This window comes from Vicia villosa, linkage group LG2, assembly GCF_029867415.1.
Source record: "Vicia villosa cultivar HV-30 ecotype Madison, WI linkage group LG2, Vvil1.0, whole genome shotgun sequence".
Taxonomy (NCBI): domain Eukaryota; kingdom Viridiplantae; phylum Streptophyta; class Magnoliopsida; order Fabales; family Fabaceae; genus Vicia; species Vicia villosa.
Window position 1 is genome coordinate 170562095 of NC_081181.1, and position 14531 is coordinate 170576625.

Sequence of the window (14531 nt, forward strand, 5' to 3'; positions counted from 1 at the left end):
TCTTTAAATCAAAAGCTCTGTTCTGAGATTCCCTAGTCGATATCGCAAAGTAACCTTTAAAAAGAGACTAATGTTGTTTACCAATTTCTAAGATAAGCAAAATGGCACGCACAATGGGATAGTGCTAAAGTTATTTTCAAAAGTTATTGTAAAAGTTATTTTTTTATCAAGTTTTTGTATCATTAGTTATCTGTGTAAGAATTTAAGAAGTGGGAAATAATGACCCAAAATATAACGTTCGAGTACAGACACAAACACTTCAAACCCGTCACACACACAAAGTACTACACAAAATATGGACGTCATACCGATGAGCGTCATAACACAAAGCGTGAGAGTTTTGTCTCCTGTACGTACAACTGCAGCTCCTAGTTCGACGACACCGGTCGCGACAGGAAACATAGCATCCCCATTTAATCATACATGATCACTTTTCCAAGTAGGTCCGTTGCCTCTTGGGCAATATCAATATGGTATGCCTCAAACCTGATGGTTGGACTTCATTCGAATATATCCACTTATGCTGACAATACGATGGCTACAAGACATCAAGGAAGTTATGCTACAATGCCTTCATTGGCCATATGTTTAAGTGGTCGAATAGGTGAAGTCAGTTACTTACCCCAGTCAACACCGTCCCCTAAATACCACTTCAGTTATGGCGTTACGGCAACAGATGGATGAGAGTAACTTAGAATTAGTAAACAATTTAACTCAGCAAATAGGAGTTATCTTTAATCCCATGGTCAACCAAATAAGTAAAATGCTTGAATCAATTGGAATCCAGCCAGTCCAAACGCGCCATAGGCTGTTAATGTCAAACTATTCATCAATGTTGGATAACATAGGCCTAACTATTCATCCCTTTGCATGATTATATCCGACAAGAAGAACTACCTAGGGGATGTAAAGTGCCTAAGGATACTAAGTCTGCAGGTGATATAAACAAGACGACTGTCGAACACATAGCTAGGTACGAGACAAAAGCTGGCGACATCGCCAATGATGAGGGGTTAAAAATGAGGTATTTTCCTAGTTCGTTAACCAAAAATGCGTTCAACTGGTTCACTACACTAGCTCCTGATTCTATAAGAACCTGGGAACAATTAGAATGTGTATTCCATGAGCAATTCTACATGGCTCAATCAAAGATTAGTCAGAAAGAGTTGTCTTTGGTTAAAAGGAGGTCATTTGAATCTATAGATAACTATTTGAATAGGTTCAGGTTGTTGAAAGCTAGATATCTTACTAACTGATGTCATAGAGTGTTAACCTTTTTTGCAAGTACCCTATCAATATCACCAAAGAACCGTCTACACTATGCTAGAAGCTTTTCATGACAAATTTTATCATCAAACCAATCATTGTCTGCAAAATTTCAAAACAACAATGTTATTTGTGGAAATCGATTTTCTTTAATTCTTTTAAGTCTTTTAAATCTCGCAATTGTAACTGTTTTCAAGAGTATCTTTGATGGATGGTTCAGGGTATACTTGCTACTGAAACCTCACCAACAAACATCTTCGATCATTAATTCAGATATTTCAAAACAATGTTGTAACAGTTCTTTCTCCCGTCGGTAAAGATCATCCTCTTCAACACAATCTACTAGCTTCAATAAAAAACTCTCAACCACTAGGTATATGTCCATAATCTTTCAATCCAAGAGAATCTCCCTCCTCTACTTCATTCTTAGCTTCCTCCGTCACATGCTTCCTACACTACATATCCAGGTTCCTCCACTATATGCTTTGAATCCTCCACTAGTACAAATATTTCAACACTATTAAGCCACATTTAGTGCTCTTCGCACAAATGATACTTGTTGAACATTTTAACTCTGAATACAACAACAAAATGCTAGGCTCATTCCCATAGAAGAAAGACAGGTAAAATACCATAATATTTGTCTTGGTGGTATGAGTAAGGCTTGGATTGATCTTTTCCACGCTCCTTCGGAATATTTATTAAATCCTACAAAAACATAAATGATTTAAACACAAAAAGCCCTTAAAATTGCTATAAATTATACTAAAAAATATGAAATGTCGAACTGACATCACGTTGCATGCCCCCTCTCTGAAGTCCATAACGGTATATTCAAATAACATCTATGAGGACATGCCTTGACCAAGAAAATATTTAGAGCAGGCTACTACTAACTATCCATGGTCCAAGACGCCAAAGAACATGCGATTAAGTGTAATAAGTGATAGAAAACATAGACATCCACATATCCCCTCCCACCAAGATTAACACTATGATTCCTTCATGGCCTTTCTTCGATTGAGGTTAAAAAACTAGGGCCTTTCCCATTGGCCTCAGAGCTATTGAAATTCCTTATAGTGCTTGTAGACTACTTCATAGATGGATTGAGGTTGAATCCTTGGAAAAAATCAAGAACAATAACTTCCATAAGCTCTTCAAGAAGAATGTTTTATCATGATATGGTATTTTGTAGTTTGTAGTCGACGACAACATAATTAAATTCATAGATAAGAACTTTTGCAAACTATTCTAAGAATTAGGGGTCAAACACTTCTTCACATCACTCGAGCACCCTTAAACCAATGTCCAATTAGAGGTTTCCAACAGATACATGCTGAGGGGGATTAAAAGAGGGATAAAGGGGTCCAAAGGAAATTGGATACATGAGCTCTCACATGTTTTATGAGCCTATTAGACAATGACTCACTCCAATATGAGTGAGACACCTTTTAGGCTAAAAAATGGTAATGAGCTCGTCGTCTTCATTGAGGCTGGAAAGCTTGGCTAGAAAATAAACGTCCCTTCAACGAAGAGGAAAGCTCATAAGCAATCCAAGAAGATTTGGAATTTTTAGATGAAAGAATATGCTTTTTCACTTATCAATATTATCGATAAGAAAGCTACAACAACCAAATACATGAAGAAGATAAATTTTGAGGAGTTGCACTACAACAATCTTGTCCTACACATAGATAACATCAAATGGTAATGTTAGTCTAACCTGGATGTGAGACATTGTCTTAATATGATGCATGTGGAGAAAAAAGCATGTGATAGTTTGACTGGAATACTTCAACATTAAAGGCAAGACAAAAGATAATAATAAATCTAGTCTAGATATGGTGGTGATGGGTATACGGTTATATTTATCCCCAAAAGAAATAGGAAACATAACATATTTCCCCCCACCATGTCACACTCTGTCTAAAAAAGAAAAAAGGTTTTTGCGATTGTTTGCAGGATATCAAAGCTCCCTAAGGGCACTCATAAAATGTGAAGAAACTTGTGTCAATAAAAGATATCAAATTAGTTGGCTTATAATCTAATGATTATCATGTCTTGATGCAACAACTTCTACCAGTGGCTATCTGTGGCATCTTACCAAGAAATGTAAGGGTAACTATATCTAAATTATGCTTATTCTTCAATGCTATATGTAGTAAAGTCATTGATCCTAGAAATTTAGGTGAGTTCGAATATGAGGCTACAATTATCTTGTGTCAATTAAAGATGTATTTTCCTCCATCTTTTTTTTAACGTTATAGCTCACTTAATTTTTTATCTAGTAAGATAAATTATATTTTGTGATCTAGTTTATTTAAGGTGGATATATTTAGTAGAGCGATACATGAAGACCTTTAAAGGGTATTATAAAGAATCATCATCGTCCAGAAGTTTTGATCATTGAATGACACATCACAGAAGAAGATATTGAGTTTTTATACAAATTATTTGTCAGAAGCAAACTCTATAGAAATTCCCGAGTACTCTCGTCGTAATGGAAGATATGAAGGTAGAGGTACTCAAGATTAAAATGTTAATACAATGGACCTAGATGTAGTTTTTCAATCACATTTCTATATATTAAAAAACATTGATGAATTTCAACCTTACTTGTGCGCTCACAAAAGTTTTATCAAGGAAAAATTCTCCCAGATGAGTGAACAATTGATGTTGACAAAGCATAACAAAACTTTCATAAATTAGTTTGATGAAATGGTTTATAAAGAGAGTAGTGCATCATATACAATTAAATAGATGTCATATATGCCTAAGTTTAATGTAATAATTTGGAGTGTATATAAATTTAACAAATTTTTATTCTATACAAAATCAAAGGATGATTGTAGTACCATGCAAAATAGTGGGGTTATGGTTAAAGTTGAATCTATGTACTTGTCTATTTCCAAAGATAACAATCTTGTACTGACATCTACATCATACTTTAGGGTCATTGATGTGATTTTGGAGATTGATTATGTTACTTTTAAAGTGCCTTTATTTAAGTGTAAGTGAATTAACAGTAACACTAATGTAGAGGAACAATATTCTCTTTCAAGGAGAACTCTTCATCAACTGGAATATTGTGGGAAGAATTAAAAGTCTAATTTGGAAGCGGTACCAAGTTAAGTTTATAAGCCATCCTTCTCACAAGTGGGAGTATTGGTTGATAGATCCGAGTAAATGTCTTACTTGTAGATCCCTGTTATAGATTCTTTGTGGTTTCTTTTGTCTACTTGTGATTCTCCTTCTTGTATTAAGAGTTGAGTACCTATTATACTCCACATAATTTAAGTTTTTTCTTATAAAAAATGATCCTGATTTATAAAATATAAAAATAAAAAAGTTATGCATAACAAAAAAAAACGTGAACACTATTGCGGACGACACTTTAATTGTGGGGAATGGCAATTGGAAACAAGCGTGGGCGTTAAGGGCGGTGCTTAGTGCTTTTGAGATGGTGTCGGGGCTTGGTATTAATTATCATAAAAGTAAGTTGATTGGTATCAATTCTAACCCCCATTTTTTAGAAGCCGTATCTCATTTCCTTTCTTGTAGATTGGAAGATAGTAGCTTTTATTTTCTCGGCATCCCTATTGGTTTCAATCCTAGGAAGGAAGCTACTTGGAACCCGCTTTTGGCAAAGATGAAGAATAGGTTGGAGGGATGGACGAATCGCTTTTTAAATTTGGGTGGTAGAATTACTCTTCTTAAATCCGTGCTTAATTCTTTGTGTATTTTTACTATGTCTTTCTTGAAGATGCCGGCGAAGGTAGTAAGGAAATTTACTAGCATGCAAAGTAGATTTCTTTGGGGAGGTGTAGAAGAAAAGAAATGTATTCATTGGGTTAAGTGGGAAAATGTTACTCTCCCGTTGCAAAAAGGAGGTTTGGGGATGAAGGATTTGGCGGCGTTCAATATGGCACTTCTTAACAAATGGAGATGGCGGATTCTTCAAGGGCAAGACTCTTTGTGGTACAATGTTTTAAAGGCCCGATATGGTGATCTTTCTTCTAAGGTTTACGGGGTAAGAAAAGATAATTTTGTTTCTACTTCTTGCTCTTTATGGTGGAGGGACATCTTAAAGATCATTTCTTTTTCTTTAGAAGACCCCATTGTTGCTTATGGTAGATTTATAGCTCATGATGGATTTAATGCACCGTTTTGGGAAGCACCGTGGTTGGGTGATGAAGCTCTTAAAGAGGTATTTCCGAATTTATTTCTTGCTTCCAACCTTAAAAATGTATCGGTTGCCGCGATGGGTGGATGGGTTAATGGTTTGTGGAAATGGGGAGACTTTGGGATTCCAAGTAATATCGAGGGGAACACCGATTTTTTCACGAATATGTTGTTATTGAGGGGGTGTTTGGCGGAGTTTGACGGTTGGAAGGAGGGGAAAGATAAAGTAGTGTGGAGGGGAAATCCAGAAAAGGAATTGTCGGTAGCTTCATGTTATGCTTTCTATGAGAAATTACGCATTCCGTTTGGCCCTCCTATTAGGCACGAGGAAGCTTTTGATATTTTGTGGAAGATGGAAGTGCCGTTTAAAATAAAGGCTTTTGGGTGGAGATTATTTCTTAATAGGTTACCTTTGAAAGATCTTTTGGAGAAGAGAGGTATGTCTTTTCCTTTGAATGAATTAAAGTGTACATTTTGTGATTATGGTATGGAAAGTAGAAATCACTATTTTTTTTATTGTTGGGTGGTTAAGTATATTTGGAGAGATATAGCTTTTTGGGTAGGAAAAGAAGATAATATAGAGGAGGAGTGTTTATCGTCTTTTATGGAATGGCACTCTTATTTTTATAGGAAGAAAGTTAAGAGAAGAAAATTGAATGTGGTTTGGATGGCTACAACTTGGATTTTGTGGTCGGTTAGGAATGGATGGTGCTTTCGTAAGGAGCCTTGGAGTGTTAACAATATTGTTTGGGAAATTAAGATTTTGGTGTGGAAGTGGTCGTTTTGTGGGAAAATTACTCATCCCAATTACTCTTTTTACGAGTTTTGTATGGATCCTATGTACTTCCTCTCGTAATTGTATTTGGTTTGTAATTTTTTCTCTTTTTGTCGGCGCTTTCGGTTCGCTTTGTAAAGGCTTCGAGAACCCTTTGTTCTCGCATCAATGATATCTCTTGCTTTCTAAAAAAAAAAAAAAATTTAAATTTTGTATAAATTTTTTAAATAATAATAAGTACTTGGATTTGATGGGAAGAGATTTTTTTTCATATTAATCAAAAAATTTGATTTTGAATTCTATCTTAGAAACACAACAGTTGCGCGAAGACGATATCTGATTCCTACTTGGAAAAAAGAATCATGGGCCAAAATATGAATCATCTTATTACAATCCATACCAATATGTTTGTTACAAGTCACGTTGGAACTAGGGGTGGAAATAGGCTGGGCTGAGCTAGGCTTTGTCAAGCCTAAACCTGACCTATCGAAAAAACCGAAGTCTAAGTCTGGCCTGTAGTCTGTCGTAGGCTTATTTTTTAGGGCCTGAGGCCTAGCCTTTTAACTAAATAGGCTTACAAAGAAGCTTATGTCTTTTCTATTTAAAAATAATGTGTGATCTAGCCCGAACCTATATAGATTTAAAAATAATGTATGGTCTAGTCTGAGCCTATATAGGCTAGCCTGTAGGCTTCTGTTAATTGAAACAAAGTTGTTTTATAGCAAATAGTTGCATAAAAAGTATTGTTCATACATGTGATTAATATTGGAACGCTGCCTGAGATTCAATTGTTTATTTACATATTTTTAATTAGAGTTTTTAGTTGTAAGGGTTGCACACTTAGTGCGATTTCTTATATTAATTGCCTATTAAAAAAAATAGAAAAATTACAAAAGAGTGCTAAAAATGTCTTAAAATAATAATAATCAAAAGATATATCAAACAAAATTAAAAAAAAAAAAAGTTCCTAACAACTTAGTCCCTTTGAAATGAAACAAAAACTAAAGTAGCTAACTAAAAAAAGATTTATATTTACAAGTCATGAACATTATAATGAAGCTCAAAAAATCTAAACTAGGATGTAATAAATTCTAATTAAGAAACTTTGTGGACTAAACTGCATTCACAGGATTCTCTGATAATTGTTGTTCTAATGACTTGTCAGCCTCTGATTTTTTGGGAGGATATAAGCAATAGTGTTGGCATATGAAAATTATGTCAAATATGATAGATACCTGCAATAAAAAAAATATTTCAACAAAATTAGCAATATTATATGAACATAAACAAACTATTAATATTTATGCATTAAAAATAATGTGATAGTTTTGTAATTATAAGTTATAATGATATATAAAAATATTCAATATTTTTTAAAATAGACCCTTAAAATTAATGAAAGTAGATAATAATATAGAATTTAATTGAAATACATCAACAATGTATTAAATTCCGACCGTTTATTTATTAAAATTATTTAATTTTTATTTCATTTTATTAAAATAATCTATTGTAAAAAAATTTTACACTAACAATTGCATACTAATCAATTTCAATATTATATAAAAACATTAAATATTTTATAAAATAATAGATCAATATTTCATACCACTGCTACTAGAAGTTTTCCTATATTCCCATAGATATTCTTCGAAGAACCTAGAGAAGAAAGATATAATATTTGTTAGTTCAAAGTTAAAATAAAAAATATTAGAAAATAATTTTTATTAAATTAAGTAATTAAAATTAAAAAATATAAGAGAACATTTTTTTATTAAAGTGAGAAGATAACACACCTTGATCAATTGATTGCATAATCATTTGTAAAAAGTTTGCCACCCCTCCAAAAAAATCAAGCAGAACCAATCCAATACTCCATCCTTCTGTACTTTTTCTCATGAAATTAAACACTGCCTATATTCATAAACAAAAAGTATATATATTTTAATTAAACATTAATAGCTATATAAATTTCAATAATATAACATTTAAAAAAATAATATGTTAGTTTCGCCAATAAAAAAAAATCAGTCCAGCCCATTCTATAAAAATTTCTAAATCAAATTAAATAATTTTATAACGTTTACTTTAATCATAGTTTTAAAGAAATTTCACATATGTTAACTTATGTAATAATAATTTAGTATTTTTATAATTGTTAGAAAAAATAATGCATATATGGATAAATCCCTCACCTGTGGAATGTATTTAATAATTGTCAAAGCAACTTGGACAACACTGTAACATATGATAGATTTCAACATAAATTATCATAACAAAAAAAAAAAAAATTTATATAAAATAGAATAGCTAATTAATGTGATTAATCAAAAGCTAGAAGAATATATAAAAGAAAAATAAAATACTTGAATATAGAGATTAGCCAAAGCCAACCACGTGAAGGCATAGCTATGAAGACACAAACTAGTGAAGCTAATATCACAAGTGTTGTCAGTCCTGCAGTTGTTTTTGAGAGTTTTTGATTTCCACGCTGCATGGAAAAACTTTCAGCTTTTAGAATAATCATCAATTATTAACAAGAATATTATTTATTTTGAAAAATGTAAACAAGAATAATAATTAGAGTTTATTGAAGAGAAGAAATATTACGTCATAAATTCCAATCTGGTATAAGGTAAATACAGTAAGAAGAACTGCATGGACTGAGAATGCAACATCATTTAATGCTACTGGATTCATCTGAAAAAAAAATTAAAATTAAAAAGTTTAGTTGAATCACATAATATTGTTTTTTGAATAGCAAAGGGAAATTCAAATATTAATTAAGCAAGAAAATAAAATAAAGAGTATATGATACAACAGAAATCATGACATATGATACAATATGTCATTATTTGATTATATATATAATGTAAATATTCTTTTGAGGAAATAGTCAAATAAGTAGAATTGATGAAGGAGTAAAAATAGGGTTTATTGACCTAATTATTCGCTTAAATAAAAATAAAAGTTCATATAATTGAAATAATAAACCAAATTACCTGTTTGTGGCCATATTTATTTCCATATTGCTTTTGAACGGTAGGACTGAAGTAAAGAGATGCATTGTAGATCAAGTAGTAAATTTGCTTAACCGTGTTTAACAGAGCATAATCAATGTTTAACCCTACAACACTAATTAGCCAAAAAACAAAACTCAAATCAAACAATAATAATGAAATATATAACAATGAATGAATAATATGTATATATTAAACACTTTCCATTTTTGATTGTTTTATCAATAGAATCAACTACGATGAACCCTAATTATAAATTCTTAAGAACCATAATCATTTATATTCTAATGATAAAACCTTTCAAAAGCTTAAAATGATTCTCATCAATTACTCCATATCAAATAAAAATGTTAATACGCATCTGAAATAATTTCTCATACATTTTTTAAAAATTTATTTAAGATTTCAATGCTTCGATATGAAAATGTTATAATAAGTGATAACCAAATCTAATTAAGAACCAAACATAATTTAAGAATCAAAATTTACATATGCCTAAACTATATAAAGTGTGAGAAATGAATGATTAGGGTTCATACCTTTTTCTTTTATAGTTCAAATAGATTTGTGGATAGAAACTAACAGACCAACAAACGAATGCAGACCATCCCAAAAATTCATATGCCACACGACATGGAATTGAATTCCAAGAAGCCATGGAAGAAGTTGTTTTTCACCAAAACCCAAAACTCAAACTCTAACGATGTAATAATGTGTAATTACAAAACTTTGATGTGTAATTTGAAGTATTTTATACGTGTCACATTTTATGATGACTTAAATAAATTATGGTTAAGAGTAAGCCCTAGTTATTAGTGTTTGGTGTTCTAATAATAGCTTATTAATCTCTTTAGTATTGACCTTAATTTTTGATGCAATGTTGGCCAGGTTCATTTTGCATTTGTTTGGTGTAGAGAGAAAATGACAAAATTGAAATTAAATAGAAAGAAAAAAACCAGTAAAATAATATATTGGAGTTTTTTCTTCTTCATAAAGTGAGTGATTTGAAATAGTTTTTGTAACGTTAGAAAACATGAAAAATAAGAAATGGTCTTTTTGAAGTTGTTGAGTCAGACTATTTTGTAGGAAGAAATGGCTGTAATCATAATATCTCATAAAATGGAATTTATTTTTGTTAGTTATCTTATGAGAGCACGACACGAAAAAAAAAATTTAAATAATCAGATTTAAAAAAAAATACCAAAAAAATTAGTTTTTCAGAAAATTTACCAAAGTGTCTAGGTTTGGCAGTACACTCTGGGTATGCGTCAAACCAAATGACGAATTGGTATAAAATTTTGGTGAATGAGCCATACCATTTGGCACCTATGTTCATGAAGAATAGGCATGCCATTTGGTTTGGCGCCTATGTGTTGTTGTTTACACATAGGAGCCATTTCAAATGACTCCTATGTGTAAGGGTTTTTTTTTTTTAATAAATATTCCATTTTGTTTATTTCGCGCAAAGTTTTTGATTTCGGTCTTCGATTTTCTCTCCGAATTTTTCAATAAAGTCCGATATGCGGATTTCGTAAAATTATCATTAACCCTAATTATGTTATTTAATGTTTATGTTGTCGATTCCGCCGCTTAATAAAGTAGAGTTCATTGATTAAAGATATGTTACAAAGTCGATACATTATCGTAAAGATATGTTACAAAGTCGATACATTATCGTAAAAAATATGTTACAAAGTTGATTAAACATGCGATGAGGTTGTTCCACGACTAGGACATTTCTTTTTATTGTGCCCTAGTTGACGACAAATGCTACATTTTCTCTCCACTTTGTCATGCACGTCTATTTTGGTTCGAATACGAGTACTGTTGGGGCGACCCTTTTTCTTTCGTTGCATCGTGTCATTATGCCAAACTACCTCCCCATCATACTCAGGCCAGTAATCCTCCTTCGCTACCACTGGAAATGCCACACTGTATACCTGGAGCAATGTCTCAGCCTTGTAAATTGGAGATAGTAGTGATAATGCGTCTCGGTGCGCAAATGCACATGCTGCTATGACATGTGAGCAAGGTATACAAAATGCTTGAAACTTTCCACAGTCACACCAATGATCATATAGTAGAACTCGATATTGTTGTCTCAGCAATCCTTTATTGTGGTCAATTGTTTCTTGAACACTAAAGGTGTGGTTGAATCGATCGAAAGCAGTTACATGATGAATGTTGGCCTTCCCTGATTGTTCTTTCATAAATTTCATGCAACTCTTGCTGAACAGTTGACCCGATTCTCTAATAGCACTCCACCTCTTACCTCTTGTTGAAAATAGCAAAGTCATCCTAAAGTAGGTTGCCTCCATCAGTGCAGTCATAGGAAGATTTCGAATGCCCTTAAAAACACCATTCAAGGATTCTACTAGATTTGTTGTCATGTGGCCCCATCGCACACCATTGTCGTAAGCCCTGGTCCATTTCTCCCTAGAAAGGTTATCAATCCAACTTCCCGCATTCGGATTTGACAATACAATTTCACTCCGATAATGTTGGAATGTAGGTTAAGTTAATGCATATCCTGCATTGACCAGTGTTTTCCGGAGGTGCCTATCCTTAATCTCCCGCATGAAATTCTAGGCAATATGGCGAACACAGTATACATGTGTTGATGGTGGGTGTTGCCATCTGTTTGCTAGATTGTTGTAAGCACTTTCAATGGAAGCATGCCTATCAGAGATTAAACAAAGATCAGGTTGAGGAGCAACATATTCTCAGAGATTCCTTAGAAAGAAACTCCAACCCGCGGCAGTTTCACCTTCCACTATTGTGAATGCTACTGAAAATATATTGTTGTTTCCATCTTGTGCAACAACCATCAACATGGTTCCTTTGTATTTACCATATAAACAAGTTCCATCGATTTGCAAACCCTCGTATGCATGGTTGGAAAGCCTAGAAAAGGCGATGGAATATTCCATTTCCTTGGACACGGGTTCAATGGCCTTTGTTTTCGCTATCCAAGCCTTTCCATAGGATGGAGTATAGTTGTATGATGTAGTGATATGCGAGATAATCGTTTTCACCTTCAGAGACGGGTCACAGTTGATAACAGGCACGATCTCCTGATAGATAAGATCATAACTAAGCTTCGTATGATCTTGGGACATATCAGAGTTGACACATGTGTGTTGTTATGAAATCGACCCTATGACCCAACTTTATTTACTTCCACCTTTATTTATTTCAATCGTTGTTTCAATATTTGTTTCCGATAGTCCAAATGGATCTCCAATTATTATTTGTAAAAAAAGAAAAAAAGAAAAGAAAAAAGAAAAACCCACATAGGCGCCATTTCAAATGGCTAACCTAATGTGGGTGACACATTGGCGCCAGATGAAATGGCACATACACCCCATTTTTACACTAATGCGCCATTTGGTTTGGAGCATACTCTAGGGTGTGCTGCCAAACCTAGACACTTTGCCAAATTTGTTGAAAAACCGATTTTTTTGTATTTTTTTGTAAAAAGTGGTTATTTAAATTTTTTTCGCACGACACTTGCACTACTTTAATTACTACCATTTTGAAGAATTAATAACTAATATTGATAATTGATTTTATAATCTTAAAATAGTTGTCATAATTATATATAATTTAGAATGCAAAGAGGTTAGGCACAAAGAAAAAGGAAACTACAGGATATGGATCTCGTACTATATATTGGGTCTTGATGAATATTAATTGTCATGACTTGAATGTGACTTCATCCAGATTATTTATCACATTCAATGATCAAGATTTAATTCTCTTATCTCTTATTTAAAAAGTCCTCCTACTTAATACATCATATATATATATATATATATATATATATATATATATATATATATATATATATATATATATATATATATATATATATATATATATATATATATATATATATATATATATATATATATATATATATATATATAGACACACACTGTGCTTTCACTTTTTCTTTGATGGCTTATTAACCATTGAATTGAAAAAAAGAAGAGATGACAACTTCAAAAGGGCCGGAGAGGATCAATTTCTGAAACTACATAGTAACTAATGTCTCTAAAATCAATCATAATTACAACGGTAAAATTGTAAATCAAAAACTATTTTGTTTCTTATTTTATGATCTTGATCTCTAAGGTCAAATTTCAATTTAGTCATTTATGACCTGTTTTTCTAGTTGAGTCTTTGTATACAAATTGGTAGCAAAAGTGTTGGAAACTAGTGGAGTCCTGGATAATCCTTCGGTTGATAATCTTAAGGTTACAAAGACCATTCTTAGGAGTTTTGGGCATACTTCAGACCTTAAGGTTAATTTTGTGAAGAATAGCCTTATATGGATGAATATGGACCATGATTTTATACTCAACTAAAGATTTTCCTATTGTAAGCTAGAGTTCCTCCCTTTATGGTATCTTGGTTTATAGTGGGGGGATAGCCCCCGCCTTAAGGCTATGTGGGATCCACTTGTTAATTTAGTAACTAAGTAGATTTTTTTTTTGAATCATTGGTTTGTAAGTTTGGTTCCTTGGGTTTTAGGCTAGGGTCAATTTGGTGGAAATTCGCGTCTCTCCTTGGCTTCAAAGATGATTGGTTCGTTGATGGTATTACTAGAAAAATGGTATGGAGTCTTCACACATCCTTTTAGGCTGGACCTTGGGTTAGGTATACTCCTTTTATGATTAGGTTTCCCAGACTTTTTATCATCTTTGAGCAACCACATGGGATCATGGATGAGATTGGTAGATGAGAAGGATGGGATGTAGTTTGGGATTTGAGATGGAGAAGAACTTTTTTTCGCCCATGAGTAACACTTCATTACTAATATTCTCCCCTCGATCCAAGGTGTGTCATTCACTCTATATACTGACAAGTGGTGGTGGCTTCATGATAGGGATATGGTTTTCTCGGTAGCCTATATTTCTTTGTCCAAATATAGTCATACCATCTTGCTTATTTTCCTCTCCAAGTAGGGAACTTGATTCTTCCTCTTATTTTGATTAGCTAGGCCCTTACGCTTATGGTTTTTTCTTGGTAACTTTAGCAAGATAAAATCACAACCACAGAGAATCTACTCAAGTGTAGGGTATTACTAATTTGGTAGGTTTTTTTGTCTTGTGTGCAGTGGCTTGTTAGATTGGTTTCTCATTTGTTTGTTGTGAGGTTATTTAAATTGTTCGGTATAAGATTTTTAAATGGTTAGGATGATCTATGGTTTGTGGTTATGTTGTGCAGGTAAAGAATAACAAAGACAAAATCATAAAACATCATCAATAAAGAAGAAGTCTCAA

The 14531-nt window shown here is 32.8% G+C and overlaps 1 protein-coding gene across 1 annotated transcript; it reads right to left on the reverse strand.

The window, feature by feature from the left end:
• Window positions 1-7335: 7335 nt before the first annotated feature.
• LOC131650629 (cystinosin homolog) lies at window positions 7336-9901 on the reverse strand. The gene is made up of 8 exons (XM_058920333.1): window positions 9783-9901; window positions 9226-9358; window positions 8834-8923; window positions 8590-8714; window positions 8419-8461; window positions 8020-8137; window positions 7833-7882; window positions 7336-7458 (listed from the first exon to the last, which is right to left on the reverse strand). The coding sequence occupies exons 1-8, from the start codon at window positions 9899-9901 to the stop codon at window positions 7336-7338; spliced, it is 801 nt and encodes a 266-aa protein (XP_058776316.1).
• Between the last annotated feature and the right edge of the window lie 4630 nt (window positions 9902-14531).

What these genes read in the sequence shown, in the direction of transcription:
- LOC131650629 (XM_058920333.1), bottom strand. Translation starts at nt 9,901, where the DNA reads ATGGCTTCTTGGAATTCAATTCCATGTCGTGTGGCATATGAATTTTTG. An exon ending in ACCAGATTGGAATTTATGAC is followed by an intron (nt 8,715 to 8,833) that starts GTAATATTTCTT and finishes TTTTCCATGCAG; the next exon opens with CGTGGAAATCAAAAACTCTC. An exon ending in TTATTAAATACATTCCACAG is followed by an intron (nt 8,138 to 8,418) that starts GTGAGGGATTTA and finishes TTATGAATATAG; the next exon opens with GCAGTGTTTAATTTCATGAG.